Below are 22681 nucleotides of genomic sequence, written 5' to 3'. Positions count from 1 at the left end.
TGTTATTGATGAGAACCAATGAACTGCAACTGTAAGAGTAGAAGTTCAACTGCATGAAAATAGTCCAATGAAAATAGCAAATTTGAGGCTATCTGGTCTGAGATAGAGGCAGCAGAACAAATATGCAAAATACAAATAAACTTTTTCATCCATCTGGGAATGGAAAAGATGAAGATAGTATGCATTGGCAAATAAGCTTAATAATTGGAGGGCAGGTAATTATTATGGGGGGATTTCAACTATAGGAATATAAACTGGAAGGAGGATACGGCACATGGGAAGAATGAAATGGAATTTATGCATTTACTAAGGAAAAATTATCTGAGACAGCATGTGATGGAATATACTGGGGGTTTGGGAGTGCTGGATCTAGTAATTGCATCTGAGAATTTGTCTATAACCAATATTATTATTATTGAGAGACACCTCCAGGGAGTCAAAGACTCATCGAGGGAGGCCACATACCACACACACCAGCTATCATACTTATTCTTGAATTCATTCACACTGCTTGGACTCACAACATCCAATGGCAATCCATTCCAATCACGCACCACCCTCTGAGAGAAAAATCTAGCCCTCACACCCTTCTTGGCAGCCTTCGTTCTCAGCTTCCAAAGATGCCCTCTCATCCTTTCCCCACCCTCCATAAATTGAAATATTCCATCAATTGAAATCCTGTATGATCCTTTCAGAAGTTTGTAAATCTCAATCATATCACCCCCCCCCTCCCTCTTTCTCCTGTTTGCTAGTCTGCAGTCTACAAATTCTCAATTTGTCTTCATAATCAGTATTCCATAATCATGATATCATTTTTAACACTCTCCTTTGTACTCTCTCCAATATACATCAGAATCACAACGGAAACCAGGAGACCAAACCTGCACACAATAGTCCAAGTGAGGTCTTATCAAGGCCTTGTAAAGAGGCAAAATAACATCCTTATCTTTACATGTGAACGTTCATTTCAGCATTGCAATTATCTTTCAAGTTGTATTTGCAATCTTTGCCACATGATCCCTGAACTTTCTATCTCTTAACACCCAAGATCCCTAACCTCATCAGTTTCTTCTAGCCTAATCCCACCAATATAATACGACATTGGATATCTAATCATGCCAAAGTGAATGACTTTACATTTACTCACGTTGAACTGACACCCATTTTTCCATGCCCACAATTCCAGCCTATTCAAATCATTCTGCAAGTACTGCATATCAGCAGCATTCCTGATTTCCCTACCTATCTTTGCATCATCAGCAAATAGCTGTATGTTACTTGTCAAATCCTTCCCAATATCATTAATGTACAGATTGAATAACAGTGGACCAAGCATTGATCCTTGTGGTATACCACTTTTTTATTTTATTTATTTTATTTATTTATTTTTTTTATTAATCTTTGTACTGTTTATGGGCAGTACTACCCTTACAACATATCCAGACATTTCGTCCAGACTTGATATAGGCCTAAGCCTTTACAAGTGTTTCACCCTATGCCTGTTTGAGTTATCATAGTAGTCATTCTCTGGTGGCAATGCCATGCCACCAATGTGCCCTGTGGGGCCCTCAAGGAAAGAACTTTTATATCTTTTTGCGTAAGCCCAAGCTGTTTTAAGTCCTTATAACTATCTACACTCCATACGTGTAGATAGATACGTGTAGACCATATAAAGAGATGGTAGTGCTGGTAAACCTTGGAGTTGCCCCATGCACCTCCCATATCTTACTAACTAGATCTGGGTTATTTTTATAATAATTTAAAACCTTAAACCTTGCAGACTCAGATTCCCTGTATGCCACCTTTTGTTATCTGTCTTATCCATGCTAATATTGTATAACCCAAACCCATTTTCTCCATATGCAAAAGTCTATGATGCTGTATTCTGTCAAAAGCCTTAGCAAAATCCAAAAGTATCGTGGTGTATCCATTCCTCTTGTCTAGTTCAATAGTAACATTGTTTTAGAATATGAGCAAATTGCTAAAATATGACCTTCCCTTAGTAAACCCATTTCTGAATGCAATCCCTAACCAATTTTTCCAAAATCTTCACCACCACTCCTAAGATACTGATTGGTTGATAGTTGGATACATTGGTCTTTGCACCACCCTTGTGCATTGGAATTACCATACATTCCTTCCATTCCTGTAGATCTTTCCTGTTCTGAGACCTATATTAAAAGCCTGATTAAAGGAATGACCAGTTTGGCTGAACACTCTTTTAGCACACGTGCTGATATTTCATCAATCCCTATTGCTGAATTCTTATTCAATTTTTGCAACAGCTCTAATACCTCGGCCTCACACTTGTGTTTCTTCATCTAGTGAAGAGGTAACAGTGAGCTCAATGTTGTGTTCACCAGGTTGACAACATTTAACAAAATGAGCACTCATTAACTGAACAACCTCTTCTGCATCAGTGACCCTCACATAACTCTTCTAAAGGATAACTCTTCTAAATCCATCTGGATTTAGAAGAGTTATCCTTTCATATTCATTCTTTCTTTTACTCGCAGCATACCAATAGAATTCTTGTGGGTTGTCTTTAGCACATAGAGCCAGTTTCTTTTCATACTCAGACCTTGCATTCCATACAGCAGTTGTGACTATTTTAGCCTCTTTAATTTGTACATTGATGATATAGGAAGGGATCTGAGAGGAACTGTTCGGTTGATTGCTGATGATGAAAAATTGGGTAGAGCAATAGTTAATACAGATGATGTTACAATTTTGTAGGATGATTTGGATAGACTGGCAGTCTGGGTAGACAAGAATAGATGCCAGTTGAATGTGACAAAGTGTAAGGTTATGCATTTTTGGGTGAAAAGATTACCACCTGTATACCACATTGATTGAACTGTACTACAGGAAATTGATGAAGCCAAAGATTTGGGAGTATTTGTGTATGGGAGTTGAAGTTCAGAGGGTACATAGGTAAAGTGGATGAAGCATCTCATCGAATTACTTGGTTACTGAAGAATACTTTGAGTAGATGAGCAGATTATTATTCCTCTTTATCAAGTCTTGATAAGATCCCATCTTGACCACTGTGCACAGATCTGGTCACATGGATTTCTTGGCAATGAGGAAGACGTGGAGAGGATCCAGAGGCAAGTGAAGATGGTAGCAGGTTTGTAGAATGAACCTTATGAGAACAGGTTGAAGATTTGTGGGTTACAGAAATTGGTAGTCAGGCACAAAAGGGGTACAGCAAGAGTATAGGTAGCAATGGTGTTAGAACTAGATTTTTTTGTTTGGAGAGTGATGAATGAGTGGAATAGGTTGCCAGTCTGTTGTGGTACCATGACTGTGAATGAATTCAAAGCAAAGTGTGATAGATACTGTGCAAATGTTGTATAGTGCTTGGCATGATGTTTAGGGCCTCCCTCAATGAGTCTAAGTACTTAGTGGAGTAATCCATAATAATAATAATAATTTTCACTTGCCCACAATTGCAGCCTATTCAAATCATTCTTTGACATGCATCATCAGCAAATAGCTGATGATGCATGTCAAATCCTTCCCAATCATTAATATACAGATTGAATAACAGTGGACCAAAGACTGATTTTTGCTGCACACCACTAGTTACCTTCAATCTTGCAGATTCACACACCCCATATATCTGTCAATCAGTTATCCTCTTATCCATGCCAATAGTTTATAATTCATTCCCACATTCTTCAATTTATGCAATAGTCTTCCATGCTCCATTCTGTCTTTTGCCTTAGCAAAATCCAAAAGTACCAATGGTGTATCCATTTCCCTTGTCTAACTCAGTGGTAATAATATTATTATAGAATGTGAGTAAGTTGCTAAAACATGATTTTTTCTTAGTAAACCCATGCTGTTCATTGCAAACTAGAGATTGTTTGTCAACCCATTTCTGAATGCGAGTCCTAATCAACTTTTTCTAAAATCTTCACCGCTACTTTTGAGATACTGATTGGTCAATAATTGGATATGTTGGTCTTTGCACCACCCTTGTGCAATAGGATTACCATACATTCTTTCCATTCCTGTGGAATCTTCTGTTTTGAGACTTAAATTGCATAGCCAGTTCAGCTGAACAGTTTTTTTAGTATTCGTGCTGATATCCCATCAGTTCATATTGCAGAATTCTTATTCAGTTTGTGCAACAGCTCTAGTACTTTCTTGTGATCCACATTAATTTCCTCATACAGTGAAGAGGTATCGGTGAGTTCAATGTTGTGTATATCAGGTTGGTAGCTTTTTGCAAAATGGCTGCTCATTAGTTGAATGATCACATCTGCATCAGTCACCTACATACCATCTGCTTTCAGTAGAGTTAGTCTTTCAAATTCATTCTTTCTTTTACTTGAATCATAATGATAGAATTCTTTTGAGTTGTCTTTAACTTGCAGAGCTAGTTTCTTTTCATACTCTGACTTTGCTTTCCATACAACAGTTGTGACTCTTCTGGGCTGTTGCTTATAATTATCATAACTGATATCATCCTTGTGCACATGATATTCCTTCCACATCATCTTTTTCGTAGGAATGTCTTGTTAATTAGTTTACACATCCATTTGACTTCTACTCTATTTGTTCTTTGAAATCTAGGGACATATTCCGATATTGCATCATTTAAGTATTTTTTAAACACTTCCCAAGCATTGTTGATATTCTTTCCATCTAAGAACTGATACCATGCTGCAGAACCCAACATACTCCTCAGTCAGTCATAATTTCCTGCTTTATATTTCCGCATGTAACATTTTCTGAATGGAATATTCATAAATACCTTGCACAATCAAGAGTGCTATAAATGTAAAGATCATGTTGATATCTATTGGGCTCCAAAGTTTACTGTGAGAATGCGGACTGTACTCAACTTGCTGATGTTGTTGGCAAGCATCAAGGTTAGTCTGTTCCACTATGAAGGAAAGAATATCATCATCTAAAAATAGATGGAAAGAGCTTAAAATGTTGCTGGAGTCAAAGTCTTCAGTAATTCCTGGCTTACCTGTGAAGGGAAACCGTGGACAAGCTGGTGTACATTCAGTGGCTATCACCCGTTTTCTGCATGAAGACATATCTAAAGTACAGGCAGAATCGCTATCTTCAGAGCTAGAAAGATTTCTCTCCTCATCGGTAGAACAAGAACTGCGCGAAAGGCGAAGGCTCCAACTTTTCTGCACCCCCGAAGTTTTCTTTTCTTACCCTGAGTGTCACTCCTACTGCTGTTGCTGCTTGCCATCTCGTAAATGAATTGTGTCTTGGGTATACTTACTAATTATTCCTTTCTGCCCAGCTCTAAGCTAACGGAGATTACTAATCCCCACTGAGAAACAGAACAATAGAACATACAGCACTCTAAAGAGCCTCAAGCAATATCTCAATATTTTACACGCAGAAATTTCTTTTTTGGTTTTCCACTTTCTTTATTCTGATATTGCATTTGAAGGATGACAGTGATTTTAAATATTAATTTCGCCTATTACCGAATATCACATAATTTCCTGATTTATAATAATCAGGAAATAATATGTATATTTTCTGATTTATAATTTGCTAATTTATAACAATCACCACATAGTTTCAGTATCAAAAAATTAAAGTTATGTGGAACAATTACTAGAGAAAAATAACGAATTAAATAAAAATTGTACCTATGTTTCATAACAGTTTTCGGGTGTGTGATAGTGATGCATTGGGGGGGGGGGGTTAAACTATCAGAGGCGAAATAAAGTTCAATTCTATTGTGAAAGGAAATGAAATTTCACATTTAATGCATTTGATATACATATTTTGAATGATAAAAATAAGCAAATGTATCGCTTACTTTAAAAATTGGAGAATAAAATATCTGAATTATGCAGAAAATATCTACACCTAAATTTAAATCATAACTGTTAATTTCATTTTGTAATAACCAATTATACAGGCAAACCAAGAAAATGAAAGTACAAAGAACAGTAGATTACTATATAATATAAAGAAAAAATTTAGTGATATGATTAAAGAATTTCATGTTATTCTCTCTAAAGCAAAGTTGCTCCAGTGTGTCCTAAAGCAAATCTGTGAAGTATTATTCGATTTCGATGGTTTTGCACAAAAATAAAAATAATATAATCTGGAATGTCGGCAGCTGGTTTCTTTTCTTTTTTTAAAATAATATTTCAAATAATTATCGTGAATTAATTTCTTCAAGAACAAAGAAATGTTTTGTCTAGAAGCGATTAGAAAGTAATTAGCACAAAAAATTAAAAATGAAATTGGTTCTCCAAGGTAAGGCAATATTTAAGTGAAGAAATTATGCAAGACCTTTATTTTGTCCAGACATTAAAATTGTATTGTACAATAAAAAGAGAAAACAAAAATATAAATAATTTCTCTATTTTTTAGTCTATCCTATAACTAAAATCCAGTTACCCAGCATAGAACAAGGATGTGCATTTCTTGTTATAGGCAACTGAGAGGCAGCTACGAATGTGAGATAATCTGATTAACCGCTCTCTTCAGCATGAGGGTTTATCACACCTTCTAATGGACATGACGTTCAAATTCTTCTTATCACAGAAACTACAAAACTTAATACTTCACATATTCAGTTTATCACAACCAAACATAATTTTGTTTTACTTTTTGTTTATGATGCAATATATGTTCTGCCTCATACACAGAAATTTTAATCAAGCGTTTCAGTGGGAGAAAAATATAGTAGTGTTGATACTTCACAGTTACATTGTATCCACTACATCTGCCTACATAGTCTTAATTTATTATTACCCAAGACCCCCATGGAGTCAAAGACTCATCTAGGAGATGGTAAGTTTCTGTTATGTAGACAGATGTAGTGTACACATGTTTTAGTCAAGTACAAACCAGATAACAGATAAGCTGCATTGTTTAAGTAATTTAAGTAGTTTAATAATTTTTATCTACTGACTTGTTAATTTTAAGTGAACTGCTTAAATGTAATGTTTTTGAAATTTAATATGTCAGTGGAACATCTTAAAGCATAAGTGTACAGTTTTATTAAGTATTATTTTATACATTTTATTCATGATATCTCATTATATGATGTTATTAAATTCTTTATAGTATGGAGGGAAGCTACCAAATTTATGAATTGGTAATTGTAGGTCAAGCATTCTTGTGGCATCAGGTGCGATGCATTGTTGCAGTGTTGTTCTTGGTAGGACAAGGTAATGAATCTCCAGATGTAAGTGTTCTTGGTTATTTCATGCATCTTTATTTGCTATAGTGATATATATTGAATTTGGGTTTTGATTTAGAATTTAGAATCCAGATAGCTCTATTGTATCATCATCCACAGGAAAAGCCAATTTCCTAGCTTCATACTATGCCTACAATGCATGCATAACTGACAAATGGTAAATGCATCCCATCTAACCATTCCAGATGCCCAATATACTGTGTCCCCTATATCCTTTGGCCAGAAAGAGATCAGAAAAATATTGTCCAAATTGGACACACACACACAAAAAAAGTCTCCTGGTCCTGATGGCATTTGTCCAGTTATCCTGAAGGTTTGTGCATCATAACTGACTCCTATCCTGTGTCACTTGTATATACTTTCTTACTCTACTGGTATCCCACTGCTTTAAATTGGCCTATATTCAACCTATTCCCAAGAAGGGTGACAAATCACTGCCATCTGACTACTGCCATAGCTCACTCACCTTAGTCCTATCTAAATTAATGGAGAGAACCATCAATTCCCAACTCATACACCACCTCAAAAGCACCCAGCTAATAAACGACTACCAGTATGGATTCCGCTGCTGATCAACAGGCGATTTATTCTCATATATCATCAATCTCTGGACAAATGTCTTAAGAAGTTTAGTGAATCTCAAGTGGTTGCACTTGATATCACCAAAGCTTTTGACTGGGTCTGGCACAAAGGCTTACTAAGCACAAAGGTTTGCTTAACTTCCATCATTTGGTCTGTCTCAGAACTTCTGCAGTTGGATTGCCAGCTTTCTGTCTGGATGCACACTCTGTGATGGTGGATTGTTCATTATCCTCTAACTATTCAACTAATGCCAGGGTTCTGTTTTCTCACCAACCTTGTTAATTTATTTTTAATGGTATTGATGAGAACACAGACTGATAAGAAAATAATTACTATTTGTTAACTTATTTGCTGATATTTCGCTGGTATTATATCCATCATCTTCAGAGCACAAAACCAGTTTGCACAGTATGTTAAACAACAATAATCTGGTATAACAGTGGGACTAGTTTAAACATTTGCAATGGACAACACAAAGACTAAGGTCCTAATTAGGCACCATCTGTGTTGGGGAAGGGGGGAGGCAGAGAGAGAGGAAGCAGATATTAATTAGGTCTTAAGATGACTCTCTCCCAAATTTTTGGTAAATTTATACTTGTTGGAGTTTAGAGTATGTTTCAAGGCTTCTGTTGTTTCAAAAACAATCTCTCTGACTTATGACTTCTGTGTAGCACTTTTGTTTTTTTTTCTAATTGATCCTGTGTGCAAGGCTATCTAAGGCATGGTCTGCTAGATTGGACTTGCCATAATGACAGTGCTGAATGTATTTTTTTATGTTCACTGAGGCAGATGTCCATAGTAAGCTCTATCACATGAACAGGGCACTTCATAAATTCCTGGATGTGAAAGAGAAGAGATTCTGTCCTTGGGTGAACGGATCTGAGTTGCCAATTTGACATAAGGTTTAAATATGGTGCATAGCTGATGTTTATTAAGCACTCTAGATATCATTTAACACGTTCGCTGCCAACTACGAGTATACTCGTAGTGGCTAAACCTGCTTCACAAGCCAGCTACGAGTATACTCGTAGGATGCTTACCGCCGGGAACGAGATTATTGTAGTGACCTTGAAGAAGTGAAAATCCTTGGCTTGTGGGGCTAGCATCAACACTGTGTATACTCATAGACCGTATATGCTCTGTACAAGCCAACTACGAGTATACTCGTAGGACGTTTACCTCCGGTAACGAGATTATCGTACTGATCTTGAAGAAGTAAAACTGCTCGGCGTAGGGGAACAGACCATGCCAAAGTAGCGTGGCAGCGAACGTGTTAAAGGACATTTTAAATTTCATTTAAAATGTCCTTTGGGATGTGACAGTTTTGCTGTAGCGCTCTGTGGTAGACAGTGGGGGGATTTCTGGGGAGCATCTATAATTTTTTTTATCCTATGGGGATTATAGCCTTTGGCTAAGAAGGTGTGATGTGAGTGAGTTCAACAGTGAGAGCATTATCATTGGAATAAATCGCTTCAGCTCTTTTACTGTTGAAATGGGTAATAGTGTGACTGTTTGTGCAAATATCTCCCTGTATGTATGTATGCAGGTTTTCTCATCATCATCATCATCAAATTCCTGCCATGTACCCTCAAGGGGTGTACAGGATATGATAGTACTACATGAAAAAAATTACATCATTATTAATTTCCTATCTACAATTTTTCTCCAAATCAGTCTGTTACTTGTCAACACTCCAACATTATCAGATCTTATATTTCTATCATCTAAAGCACTTTGTACCGTATCAATCCATCTATATCTTGGTCTTCCTCTGGGTCGTTTTGCTGCCAACCTGGCAGAGAACACTTGTTTTGCTAATCTTTCCTCGCCCATTCTGTTAAAGTGACCATATTACCTGAGATTATCTCTGATAACGCATTCCTGGATGCTGACAATGTCAAGTTCTTTCCTAATATCCTCGTTTTTAATATGATACTGCCATTGATGCCATCTGTTCATGCCTATAATCTTTCTCAGGACTCTCATATCTGTGGTCTCTAGTCTTTGGTCAAGTGTTTTACTTCTGACCCAGCTCTCAGATCCATAAGTTAAAACTGGTTTGAACACTGTCTTGTATACAGCTAATTTAGTGTTCCGACTAATTTATCTCTTATTCCATATGAATTTATTCAATTGACTTCCCACCATACCAGCTTTGCTGATTCTGTTGTCTATTTCTATATTTAATTTACCATCTTCAGTAAAAAATCGTGCCTAAATAGCTGAAATGTTTTACTTGTTCCAGGTTCTCCATTCACAATACAGTTGATATTTTCAATGATTCTGCCTATTTTCATTGTCTTTGTCTTTTTATTGCTGACCTTCATACCATATCTATTACAACAGCTATTCAATTTAGTCAGAGAATCTTGCAGACTTGTAGCGGATTTATTTAGAAGTATAACATCATCCGCCTAAAGCAAAGAGCTGACATTAACATCTCCAATTTTGATATCATGTTTAATACCACTTTCCTTCATAATGTGATCCATATAGATAATGAATAACAGAGGGGATAATGTACATCCTTGTCTCACACCAGATTTAACATTAAACCATCTTCCTGTACTTCCTTCAATTCTAACTGCTGACTTACAACTCAAATAAAGACTAAGTATTGCTTGATATAATGCCCAATTGACACCATATAACTGTAGCGTATTGAATAGCTTCTCTCTTGGCACCTTGTCATATGCCTTTTCCAGATCGACAAAACTTAAATACAGATCTTTGTTATATTCCCATGCTTTCTCGGCTATTTGTCGTAAAGTGATGATCTGATCCTGACAGCCTCTCTTTGGCCTGAATCCAGCTTGTTCTTCACCAAGCTTTTCTTCCACAATTCTTCTCAACCGTTTCTCAAGTATACTTGCATAGATCTTGCCAGGAACACTCAGTAGGGAAATACCTCTGTAATTCTCACATGCAGTTTTATTTCCCTTTTTATATATGGGTACTATGAAGCTCTACTCCAATCATCGGGAATTCGTCCCTCTGTCCAGGCTTTCTGAACTATGCAGTGCAGCCACTGTAAGACTCTTATACCACCATACTTCAGCATTTCTGGTTGAATATCATCTACTCCTGCTGCCTTTCCACATTTCAAGCCTTTGATGGCTTTTTCTACTTCAAGTATGGATATGTATTCCTGACTGCATGCCTGGTCAGTGTTTTTTACCACTGTGCTGTCATCACTGCTTGTTTCATTGAACAGTTTTTCAAAGTAATTACTCCATACTTCATGGATCTCTTTTTCTTCCGTTTTCATGTCACCTTTATCATCTCTAATTCCTTTTATAGCACTCTTTCCTCCATTCTTAAGCTTCTTCAACAACTTCCAGAATATTTTGCCACCCTCTTGATATTTATTTTCTATATTCTTGCCAAAGTCCTCCCATGTCTTTTGTTTAGCTAGTTTTACACAGTGTTTAGCATTCTTGCATTTGTCTCTATATTCTCTAAGAGCACAAGCTGACTTATTTGACAGGAACTTTTGATATGCTTTCTTCTTCTCCTTCACTGCCTCTTTAACTTCCTGTGTCCACCAGGGAGTTCTGATTTTTTTATCCTTACAGACAACCTCACCACATGCCTCTCTGGCAGAATCAATCAATGTTTTCTTCAGAGTTTGCCACTGAACCTCCAAGGTTTGATTCCTGTTCTCAAACTCTTTCATTTTTTCTTCACTAATCTTTGTGTATTTTAGTCTACAGCTCACATCTGAGAGCTGCTCAACTTTTATTCGCTTTAAAACTTTCTTACATGTTATTCTTTTCAATATGAAATTCAATTTTATCCTGCTCTAGACTAAATAGTGATCACTTCCAATTTCAAATCCTCTGTACACTCTGGTGTCCTGCACCAGGGAGAAAACATCACTATCAATAATAACATAGTCAATGAGATTTTTCTTATTCCTAGCCTCTTCTCTCCATGTAAATTTGTGCACATTTTTATGTTGGAACATGGTGTTAGTAATAACCTGTTCATGTCCTGAGCAGAAATCCAACAGATATTTGCCATTATTATTAGCTTTGCTCTTTTCTCCAAATTTTCCCACAATATTTTTGTATATCTCGCAATCATTTCCTACTCTGCTATTTAGATCCCCAACAAGGACCAACTTTTCATTTTTCATTGTGTCAGTTGCTTTTTCTAAAGCCTCAAAAAATTCCTCCACTTCTACCTTAGTAGAACCTTTTGTGGGACCATATGCACAAATAAGTCTCATTGTCCAGGTCCCCATTCTCATATTTGCCCACATTACTCTACTTGAGACTGACTGCCATTCAAGAAGATTAGCCTCGTATTTTGTGTGGAATACTATGGCTACTCCTTCTTTTCCTTGATTGTCATTTCCTGTATATAACATTTTGTATTTATTGCTCAGAAAGATCTCACCAGTTTTGGTGTTTTTTGTTTCAGTCATCCTTATTATGTCGATCTGGTACTTATCTAATTCCTCAGCTAGCTCCATTTCTTTGCCATTCAGGCTTCTTACGTTGATAGTTTAACTCTGGTGATGGTGAGTTGGGGTTTATTTTCAGATTTGTTCCACTGACTTTTCGCTGTTTGCCCTGGTTCCCTGGCGAAACCAACGGGGGCCTTGTTTAACCGGGCGACAGCACAGCCGGCATGAAATTTTGTCAGGTTGTACCATCATTCTATATTTTGGTTTAACCAATAAGAATACAATTTGGTCTGCTAAATCCCAAATTGCCAGCCCATCCTTGTCCGTTCAGTATCCAAGCAGATACCCAACAGGGTGCACGACGAGAAGGTGAGGATTGGACATTAGGTCAGAAGCCCTGGTCGGTTCTCCGCATTCCTTTAAAGGCTATATGAGGTCCCCTCTCAGTTATACAGCTTTGACCCTTAAGCACCCCTGCAGGTTTTCTATAAACCAGAAAAAATAAGGAACCATATAGAAGACTTGTGATTAGTGGATCCAGGAAGGCAGACAGTCATTAGCTTCCAGTTCCATTGTAAACTGGATTTTCGGATGTTGGCTATTTAAATGCTCTAAGAATGTATCCAATATAGTGTCAACATATATCAACATAGTGTAGCCAAAGCATTGGTTTGAGAGTAGCTGTGTTGATAGCTAGCTTTTCCCATTGCTGTCCCATTTTCCCTTTCCATGTAAAATAAACTGCATGTACTGTGAATTTAAATACAATAGAACTCGGTTATAATGATCACGGTTACAGCGAATTCACGTTTATAACGAATAATTGTGAAGGTATATTTGAATTACATTTGATTTAATGCATGTATTTCATGTTTATTACGAATTTGTTTCACGGGAATAACGAACGAATTATATACAAATTCTTTTCCATACGAAATGTCAGTAGTCGTTACTTTACTGACATTTCGTACGTACGCATTTTCTGGTTGTGGAAAAATATCGGGAGTCAAATGGAAAATTTTATCGGTTTCCAAAAAAGTAGAAATTATACTGGAGGTGGAAAGTGGGCAATCAAATCTGACAGTAGCAAAGAAGTATGGTTTGTCCCCATCTACAATATCAACAATTTGGAAGAATCATGAGTTGACCCTGAAAGTTTTTGAAAACAATTTATCGAAGTGTAAAAAACTTAAAAAGTGACGTTTACGAGGCACTTCTTTTGTGGTTTGAAGTGCAAAGAACTGCTGGTTTACCTATTAGCGGACCAATTTTGAAAGTTCAAGACGAAAAATTTGCTGTTCAACTTCGGTATAGCGATTTTAAATGCAACAATGGGTGGATTGATCGCTTTAAGAACAGAAACAATATTGTCTATGCAAAGTAAGTGGTGAGGCATTGTCCATTGACAAAATCGTTGTTTCTGCCTGGATCAAGAATGTATGGCCGGACATCAAATGAAAGTATGGATACAACAACATTTATAATGCAGATGAAGCAGGGGTTTTTTATAAGTTAACGCCCGATAAAACTTTTCAATTTAAAAATGAAAAGTGCATTAGCGGAAAACTTATCCAAAATAGACTCACAGTTTTAGTTTGTGCAAACATGACCGGTAGCGATAAAAGAAAGCTTCTTGTGATTGGAAAATCGGCAAAGCCTAGATGCTTTAAAAACATAAAGAAACTTCCCGTTGATTATACAGCAAATAAGAATTCCTGGATGACATCTTCAATTTTCGAAAATGAAATTCGCAAGTGGGATAAAAATCTTTGTAGTGAAAACCAGAAAATTTTGTTATTGATAGACAACTGTCCTGCCCATCCTGTAGTGGGCAGGACAGTTGTCTATCAATAATTTAACAAACATAAAACTTGTTTTTTTGCCACCGAATGCGACATCTGTCTTGCAACCACTTGATCACGGCGTAATTAGATGTTTTAAATCCCATTTTCTGATCAAATGATAGAACACAGAGAAAAATCTGCAGAAAATGCTTATGCTTATGACTCGAAGATCAGTGTACTTCATGCAATACGTTTAATGAGTGATGCTTGGAATTTGGTGTCATCGTCTACGATACAAAACTGTTTTAAAAAACCGGTCTCGCAGAATACTTACTTAGTAACTTACCGTTATCAGCGTGGTTAAAAGCGCAAAACTTGAACGATTTTGAAACGTGCACAGAGATTGATGATTTTATAGACATTGATACTGGCGTCGCAACTTCGGGTATACCGACAGACACTGACATCTTAAAACAAATCTCTCATACACCAGAAGAAGATAATAGTAGTAGTGACTCCGAGGAAGAAAATAGCAATGATGAGAAAATCGTTACCTGGTGTGAAGTAGAAAGTGCTTTACATATTTTAACAAGATTTATGGAATCGCGATCTGTAAGTTCAGACAACACATTCAAGTATCTTAGTGGTATAAGGAACAATTTCAAACGTATGAATATGCGTCTTGTGCAAAGCAAAGCACGCTTGATGATTTTTTATGTAAAAATGTGAAGTTTTAAACATAAATTTTTGTTCTTTATATGTATGTATGCACATATGTATTTATGTTACCAAATATACCTATGCTGAGAAAAATCTGAAAACATTTTTAATTCACTCAAATTATGACCTTCTTGGATATAACGAATAATGGTTATTACGAACAAATATATGCGGTCCCATGGAATTCGTTATAACCAAGTTCTACTGTAGTTCAAATATATCAGAGGGGGAAATGACTAGTAAATCAAGGATTTCAATTAACTGTACATTTGTGAATAATGAAGCACTATCAAAACTTAGCATTATGTCTAAAGTTTTTAAAGTATGATTTTCTAAAATACTTTTTAGGTGGACAGAATTTTACAAAGGAGGAAGAATTGATTGTGAGAGTGGCTAGTAGTTTAGCTAACAAGTTTAACAAGTTTGTATATGGGACTGTTTTACCATCCACAATAGGGTGCAGGGGTGTACCTTGTTTGTGAATTTTAGGTGCTTCATTTATTCTGAGTGTTTTAACATGGAAGTGTTTGAGTTTATTAACTGTTTCTTTAAGCCAGGAAATGACTTTTTTTCTCCCCCCTCAATAATTTGCACACTTTATTCTTTTGCGATTTGGTGGGATCCTGATCTATAATTTGGTATGTGTGCATTTTGCTTTCATATTCTGTTGAATTTATCACCAGAGTTGCATTTCCTTTGCCTTCTCTAGTTATAACACTGTCGTTATTCCTGTGCAGCTCTTTTAATCAATGATTTCCTTATGTTGGATATATTTTTTCGGAGGCTTGGAATGGATTAGGATGTTGGCCACATCTAAACAAAAGTTATTGGCTGTTGCTGGAGGTAGGTCATATATTCTCTATTCAACAGAAGCCATTATTTTGGCTTTTGTAACTTGCCTGGGAGTGACGGCAAAATTGTTTCCTTGACTTAACGCATTAATAGCTTCATTGGTTAAGGCTACTGATGATAAATTCACAACGACTCAATCTTGTTATAATTGCACTCGTTTCATAGCACTATGTTGTTGGAGAATTTCAAATTTTTTTCTGTTGCCTGTTTTTAATTTTGACATTCTTTATTAGCCATTGCATCAGAGATGCTGTCAGTGATATCCCACAGTTCTGTGTGTAAAATATCACATAGTTTGTCACGTAGAGCATTGATAGTTGAATTTATTTTTGACAGCTCCACATACACACCAACTTTCTTCCTTCTGTATATATCAGTGACCTATTCCAGTTGACCTCCAACCAAATGAACAGTTTTGCAGATGACAGTACATTGCAGTCTTCCCTTTTATTTGATAAACCTTACTCTACACAAATCACCTCAACCTACAGAACATCAACCACTACTGTCCTTAATTCTGATCTCTGAGCCATCCTCCAATGGGATTCAGATAACTTCATCGATTTCAATGCTAGTAAAAACCAGTTCTCTCTTATTTCTCACAAAAAAGAATAATTTTCTTTCAGTATCATCTTTGACAACACTCAAATTTCCAGACAAGATGAGATATCTCTTCTTGATGTCACCCTGACATCAAGCCTCTCCTGGCATAAACACATCACAACCATTGCATCCTTAGCTTCTAAAAAAAACTAGGATTTCTCTTTTGTTCAAAAGAGATTTCTCTTTTGTTTAATTCACCCCTGAACAGCTGCTAACCTTATATAAATCACTAATTTCCTCCACTGTTGAATACTGCTCTCTCATTTGGAGTGGGGCTCTAAGAGCTCCCTCAAAATGCTTGACACAGTACCAAGGAGAGCAATAAGATTGACTGATTGACTCATCTTTTAGTAGCTGACTTCTCCCACTTTTGCACAAACATTTGGTTTCTACAATATGTGTATTGAGAGTTTATTTTTCACTTGGTTAGACTATAATAAGTTTAGCTTAATCCTTTATCCAAGTGTGAGCAAACAAAGTTTGCGCCTGAAAGTATCTTCAGGACTGGGGAAAGGTAGTGCAACACCAGGCAACTCATTGCAAAGGTGGAGAAAGCTCTCATTATTCCTATCTCAGTATCACCCATAATGCAAAGCACATCTCCTTGCGGATATGTGTAATGCTATGCATTAAGGCAAGGGCCACTACCCATACCGGTTTCGACCTTTGTTGAGGTCTCTTCAGTGGGAGCCAGGCCCAGTAGTGGAGATACAAAGGCAGAAGCAATGAGAGGTCATCCTAACCTATAGGAGTTGCCAAAGGGTGTGCAACCTTATTATTAAATTACTCCGGATTCAGAGAAAGATGTTGAGAGTTTATTTTTCACTTGGTTGGACTATAATAAGTTTAGTTTAATCCTTTATCCAAGTGTGAGCAAACAAAGTTTGCACCTGAAAGTATCTTCAGGACTGGGGAAAGGTAGTGCAACACCAGGCAACTCATTGCAAAGGTGGAGAAAGCTCTCATTATTCCTATCTCAGTATCACCCATAATGCAAAGCACATCTCCTTGCGGATATGTGTAATGCTATGCATTAAGGCAAGGGCCACTACCCATACCGGTTTCGACCTTTATTGAGGTCTCGTCAGTGGGAGCCAGGCCCAGTAGTGGAGATACAAAGGCAGAAGCAATGAGAGGTCATTTTAACCTATAGGAGTTGCCAAAGGGTGTGCATCCTTATTATTAAATTACTCCGGATTCAGAGAAAGATGTTGAGAGTTTATTTTTCACTTGGTTAGACTATAATAAGTTTAGTTTAATCCTTTATCCAAGTGTGAGCAAACAAAGTTTGCGCCTGAAAGTATCTTCAGGACTGGGGAAAGGTAGTGCAACACCAGGCAACTCATTGCAAAGGTGGAGAAAGCTCTCATTATTCCTATCTCAGTATCACCCATAATGCAAAGCACATCTCCTTGCGGATATGTGTAATGGTGTTGCCTGGTGTTGCACTACCTTTCCCCAGTCCTGAAGATACTTTCAGGCGCAAACTTTGTTTGCTCACACTTGGATAAAGGATTAAACTAAACTTATTATAATATGTGTATTCTCCAAATGTTTCCATGGCAAATGTAAATCTGAAATAGCATCGATAACTCTCCCACTCAGTACGAAGTCCATTGGAACACGTGCTGTTGCCACCCAACATCCCTTCATTGTACACCTTGAAACGCACAGAACGAATTTCTTTTCCTCTTCCTTCTTCTCTGTCACTGCTGTATTGTGTAACAGTCTTCCTCCTGATATGTTTCCTAAGGAATACAGTATACAGGCTTTTAAATCAGATGTAAACAAGTTTATCCTTTCCCAACCCGCTAGCCATACACAGTACTAACTTACTATAGGTTAATTAACCAACCTCTCGTGTATGGGCTTAACATAAAAATCGAGTATGCATGAATGGAGGAAGATGCCATCTGGTCTTAGAAGCCTTGCTAGTATATAAGCTCAAGATTTCCAAGATTTCTTTTGGTGTCTGTTGTGCTAGAGGATAAATGCAACACACTGTTCTTGCTTTTGGTAGAGGGAAAAGAATGAAATAATGAGAAGAAAAGAGGTTTGGTTGTTAATGTTGTTAATGCATGGTAGAATGAGACAAGGTTGTGTGCAGTAACCTGGACAAATGAAAAGAAGACATGAATACTGCTTGAATAGGGAGCAAGTTTCCTACACTTTTGTCATTTGAAAGTTGGATTCAGATTTATTTGTTTTCTTTGCAGTTATTTTGTGCACTGAATGTGAAACCGGAGTTCTTGTCTGGGTCTCCCTTGTGTAAATCCATGTGATGTGCTGAAAAAATGCATATATAACAAGCATTGATGGACCTTTTTAGGAATCAAGGTTTGGATAATGACCAGATTTGGAGTAAAATGTTTAATGCCAACATTAGCATTAATGTAAATTTATGAGCAAGTAACTGAGTGAGTGCTGCCATAAAAGCACCCCGGTCTAAGAAATGCTTTAAATGGTAGATGATTTTCATCACATGGTGAAACACTATCCACTATAATCTTATGAATTGAAGATTTTTAACAGCTGTTGCTACATATGTTCTTCAGTTTTTCTCTCTCCATCTCCTCTTATATAATAGTGCACGTACACCATTTCATGCCAAATGCTGAAATCTCAGAATTTTCTTCCCCCTCCCCATTTCAGGCTGCTTTAGAGCAATAAAGCAGCTGCACAGGCCAGCCATTAGATATTAATTACATGGAAACAGCAGTATTTCATTGAAAGATACTTAATCTACTAATCTACACTGCTACATTATGCCTAGAAGAATCCAGACTTATGGTATGTGAGAGAGCATTGTTGAGGCTGCATGCTTGCCAGGAGACTAAGGCTTTCTGTATGAGAAACCAGTTTAGTCTTCTAGTCCTCTGACATGTCCATTTTTTATTAGTTTAGATAAAAAAACAAAAACACTAATAAAAATCAACAAAAATAATAAAACATGAAAATCCAATGAACATGAACAATAGCATATTTAATGGGATGGAGAGACATTTTTCACATTTCCAACATTTGTGACCTTAACACAGTTGAGTAAACTTTACCTAATATTTCAAACACCTTGAATATTGTCCGTATCAGCAATATGAATAACAAGTTTTTTAACACGTAAAAATTGTTATTTGATCTTATATTTCACTTGCTTGTTATAAAAACATGTTTGAAGATACTGTTAATAACATTTTAATAACATAACATCTTAATAACATTTTAATAACATAACATCTTAATAACATTTAATAATTTAAATATTTAGATGTAATGACTACTAGCCAACCAAATGAGATAAGTATGAGGTGGAAGTACAGAATCAAATAAAGAGAGGTAATCTGGCTTTCTCTTTTGTTTCTTGTGTACTCAGTTCAAAAGACATTCATTAGAAGGCTAAAGTTAAAACATATAAATCAAATTTTACCTATTGATGTGAAACGTGGATATTTATGGCAGAAGTAGAGAATTTGATTTCAACTTTTGAAAGAAGAATCTTTAAAAAAACTATGGATCAGTGAATGATGACAATGGTCTCAGGAGGATCAGACAAAACTATGAGTTGTCATCTTTATAAAGAAGCCACAATATTTAGTATAATCAAGTTCAAAAAAGTTGCAGTGGGAAGCATGTGTTTTTTGTATGAAAAATGTCAGTAGTCTTAAGAAGACAATAAATAGTAAAATTTTGGTAAAAGACCAAAAGTTAAACCTAGCACAAGGTGAATATATACCACTAGTCAAGATAGCAATATCATATTACAATGTCCAAACTTGAGAAGTAAAGTTTTGGACAGAAAGGGTTGTAGTTAACAAATACAGAAGGTCAAGGCTCGATATGTGCTGTAGAGCCAAGTAGTTACTAACAATTAAATTGCATTAAAAAAAAGTGACGTGACAATTGTTCAGAACTTGAGAAACTCAAGTTGTGAACTTGAGAATTCACTATTAAAAGCTCACAAGAACTAATGAACATTTTTAACCATCCATTACTGTGGGATTATGCATATTACAGTGACATCTGAAAGTGTTTATGGTAACATTTCAGAATTATCTGATGATACTTTCCATTAATACTTATATATATATACATATATATATATATATATATATATATTAATTATTATCATCATTATATATATTATATTATTTATTATATATTATATTATTGTTTTTTTATTATTAATTAATTAATTAATAATATATTATTATTATTGTATATAATAATAATAATTAATAATATTTGGGGAAAAAGTATGGAGTTGGAAGAAAAAATGAAATGTGTTGTGGTATGTATGTTGATTACTACCTGGCATTTTGATATTCATAATCTGATTATTATATACTGATGTTTTTATTTATAATATTTTTTTAAATATATTATATTAGTATATTATATATAAAAACATATAGAATATAATAATACTATAGTAATTACTTTACAAAATTACTGCCTCACAAGGTCTCCAGGAAAATTGTATTCCAACCCATGCAAGATTGTAAACCTATAGTATATTAGTACTATGGGTAGGATAAGTTTGTATTGCTGGCATGGTTGACTAAGTGGTTAGCACATCCGCTCACCAGCCAAAAGACTGCAGGTTCAAATCCAGCTGTGGGCATGGATGTTTGTGATTATCTGTGAAAGTGGTGGTGGGCGGTAGATGGCATTGATGTAGTTGCGGTTCGTTGTAATTGGTGGATTGAGTTGTGGAGACAGAGAGTTGTAGAGCAAGTGCCCTCCCTCAGTGAGTCTGTGGACTCCCTGGAGGTGTCACATAATAATAATAATAATAATAATAATCTGGAAACCCTTCTCTAGAATAACCAGACATGGAAGCCACTTCAGACTAATACATGGAGCATTGGTCTCACACTGGGTGATGAAAGGCATCTCCACCTAAAGATACTCATAAGCATCCATACCTACAGTAGGATTTGAAACCATGGCCTGTTGGTTAGAGATTTGGTACATTATGAAACTGAAGCTATTTGGCTGCCTCCGTGCAGCCAAATAGCCTCATATATAACTGCTGTTCATATTTTTAACATGCTTTGCATGCATGTTGTGTGTGGATATTGTTAGAGAATACTAAATGTGAAATTCTCTCCACATGATGTGTCCAGATTCAAAATTTCCTTGCTGCATTTTGTTACACAGTCCATAATCTCATCCAGGTGTACTCTCTGGAATGTTCTTCACTGGTCAGTGCATGTGTTTTTGGCATTACAACAGTGCCAAGTTTTTATGTGACTTTCACTCACAAAGGGTTGTAAACCTTTAGTGCATTAATCCCATGGATGAACTATTTTTTTTTTTTGTATGTTTTTATCAGTTTTATATGTTTTTATTTTTTACATAACTGTGAAATCTTGCTTTAGAAACCAAACATGAAACATTTTCAAGCCACTTCAAGACTTCAGAGCATTGGTCTCACACACCAGGCAGTTAAAAAGAATCACAAATATCTATGCCCACAGCAGGATTTGAACCTGAAGCCTGTTGATTGGAAAGTAGATATGCTTTTACTCCTCCTTTCCACAGTCAAATCCTTTCTGGAATGAACAGCCTCGTTCATACTCAAAACTCCACCTACTGTTTAAGCCTGAGTTCTCCAGTACATGGGCTAAGCATGTGGTTGAAGTTTTGGCTTATAAGTTACTCCAGTCAGACATGCTGTCTTCTCACCTGGTCTACACAGCAGCTCATAATAGCCACAATAAACCAATCAGGATATCCAATCTAACTTTGAAAGGGCTAAATGCAGAAAATGTGCTTCCTACTCAACTGGCAGTCAAGTGGGACTTCATATTCTCTTCCATACTTCTACCTCTCTCACATCCAGAAGATATTATTTTCTGGTTTGCCCAAAGATAAAGCTGACTTCCTGTCATGATTCATCTCCTACATCAGTGACCAAAGCAAATTACTTGCCCCTTTGTTCCCTTTAAGTTTAATGTCATAAAAATTTCACATAATCACGATTTGCTTATCTTCATCAGTCCTGACATATACCCTCATGGGTGTGGTGTGCAGGAATATTATGATAGTATTGCATGAAAACATTACATTATTACTAACTTCCTATTCAACAATTTTCTTCCAAATTAATCCCTATCTGTCAAGATTCCAATGCTATCAAATCTTATATTTCTGTCTTCTAAGCCACTTTTTACTATAGCAGTCCATCTAAATTTTGGCTTGCCTCTGTATCTCTTTCCTGTTATCCAGGCAAAAAATACTTGTTTTGCTAACATTTTTTCTCCAATCCTGTTTAAGTGACCATACCAGCTGATATTAGCTCTGCTAACACATTCTTGAATGCTAACAATGCCAAGTTCTTTTTTAATATTCTCATTTTTAATATGATATTGCCTTGTTGCCATCTATTGATTCCCCTAATCTTACTCAGAATTTCATAAGCTGAAGTTAGTTTGAACATTGTCTTATATATAGCTAGTTTAGTGTTTTGACTAATTTCTCTCTTATTCCATATAAATTTATTCAGTTGACTTCCTACTGTACCAG

At 36.2% G+C, this 22681-nt stretch overlaps 1 protein-coding gene across 3 annotated transcripts in view; it reads left to right on the top strand.

Annotated features, from left to right (window-relative positions):
* The window catches only part of LOC150101224 (tRNA pseudouridine(38/39) synthase), a 328838-nt gene that overhangs the window by 235011 nt on the left and 71146 nt on the right, over positions 1-22681 (top strand). For all 3 annotated transcript variants that reach the window (XM_090401407.1, XM_090401406.1, XM_090401405.1), the window contains one exon: positions 7069-7189. In XM_090401407.1, the coding sequence (XP_090257533.1) occupies positions 7069-7189 (121 nt within the window). The remainder of the gene's footprint in view (positions 1-7068; positions 7190-22681) is intronic.

Source organism: Typopeltis vanoorti, chromosome 12 (genome assembly GCF_054136105.1).
Source record: "Typopeltis vanoorti isolate ZY-2024b chromosome 12, IOZ_Tvanoo_1.0, whole genome shotgun sequence".
NCBI classification, from domain to species: Eukaryota; Metazoa; Arthropoda; class Arachnida; order Uropygi; family Thelyphonidae; genus Typopeltis; species Typopeltis vanoorti.
Note: the sequence above shows the minus strand (reverse complement) of the source record. Positions and strands in the feature narration are given on the sequence as shown.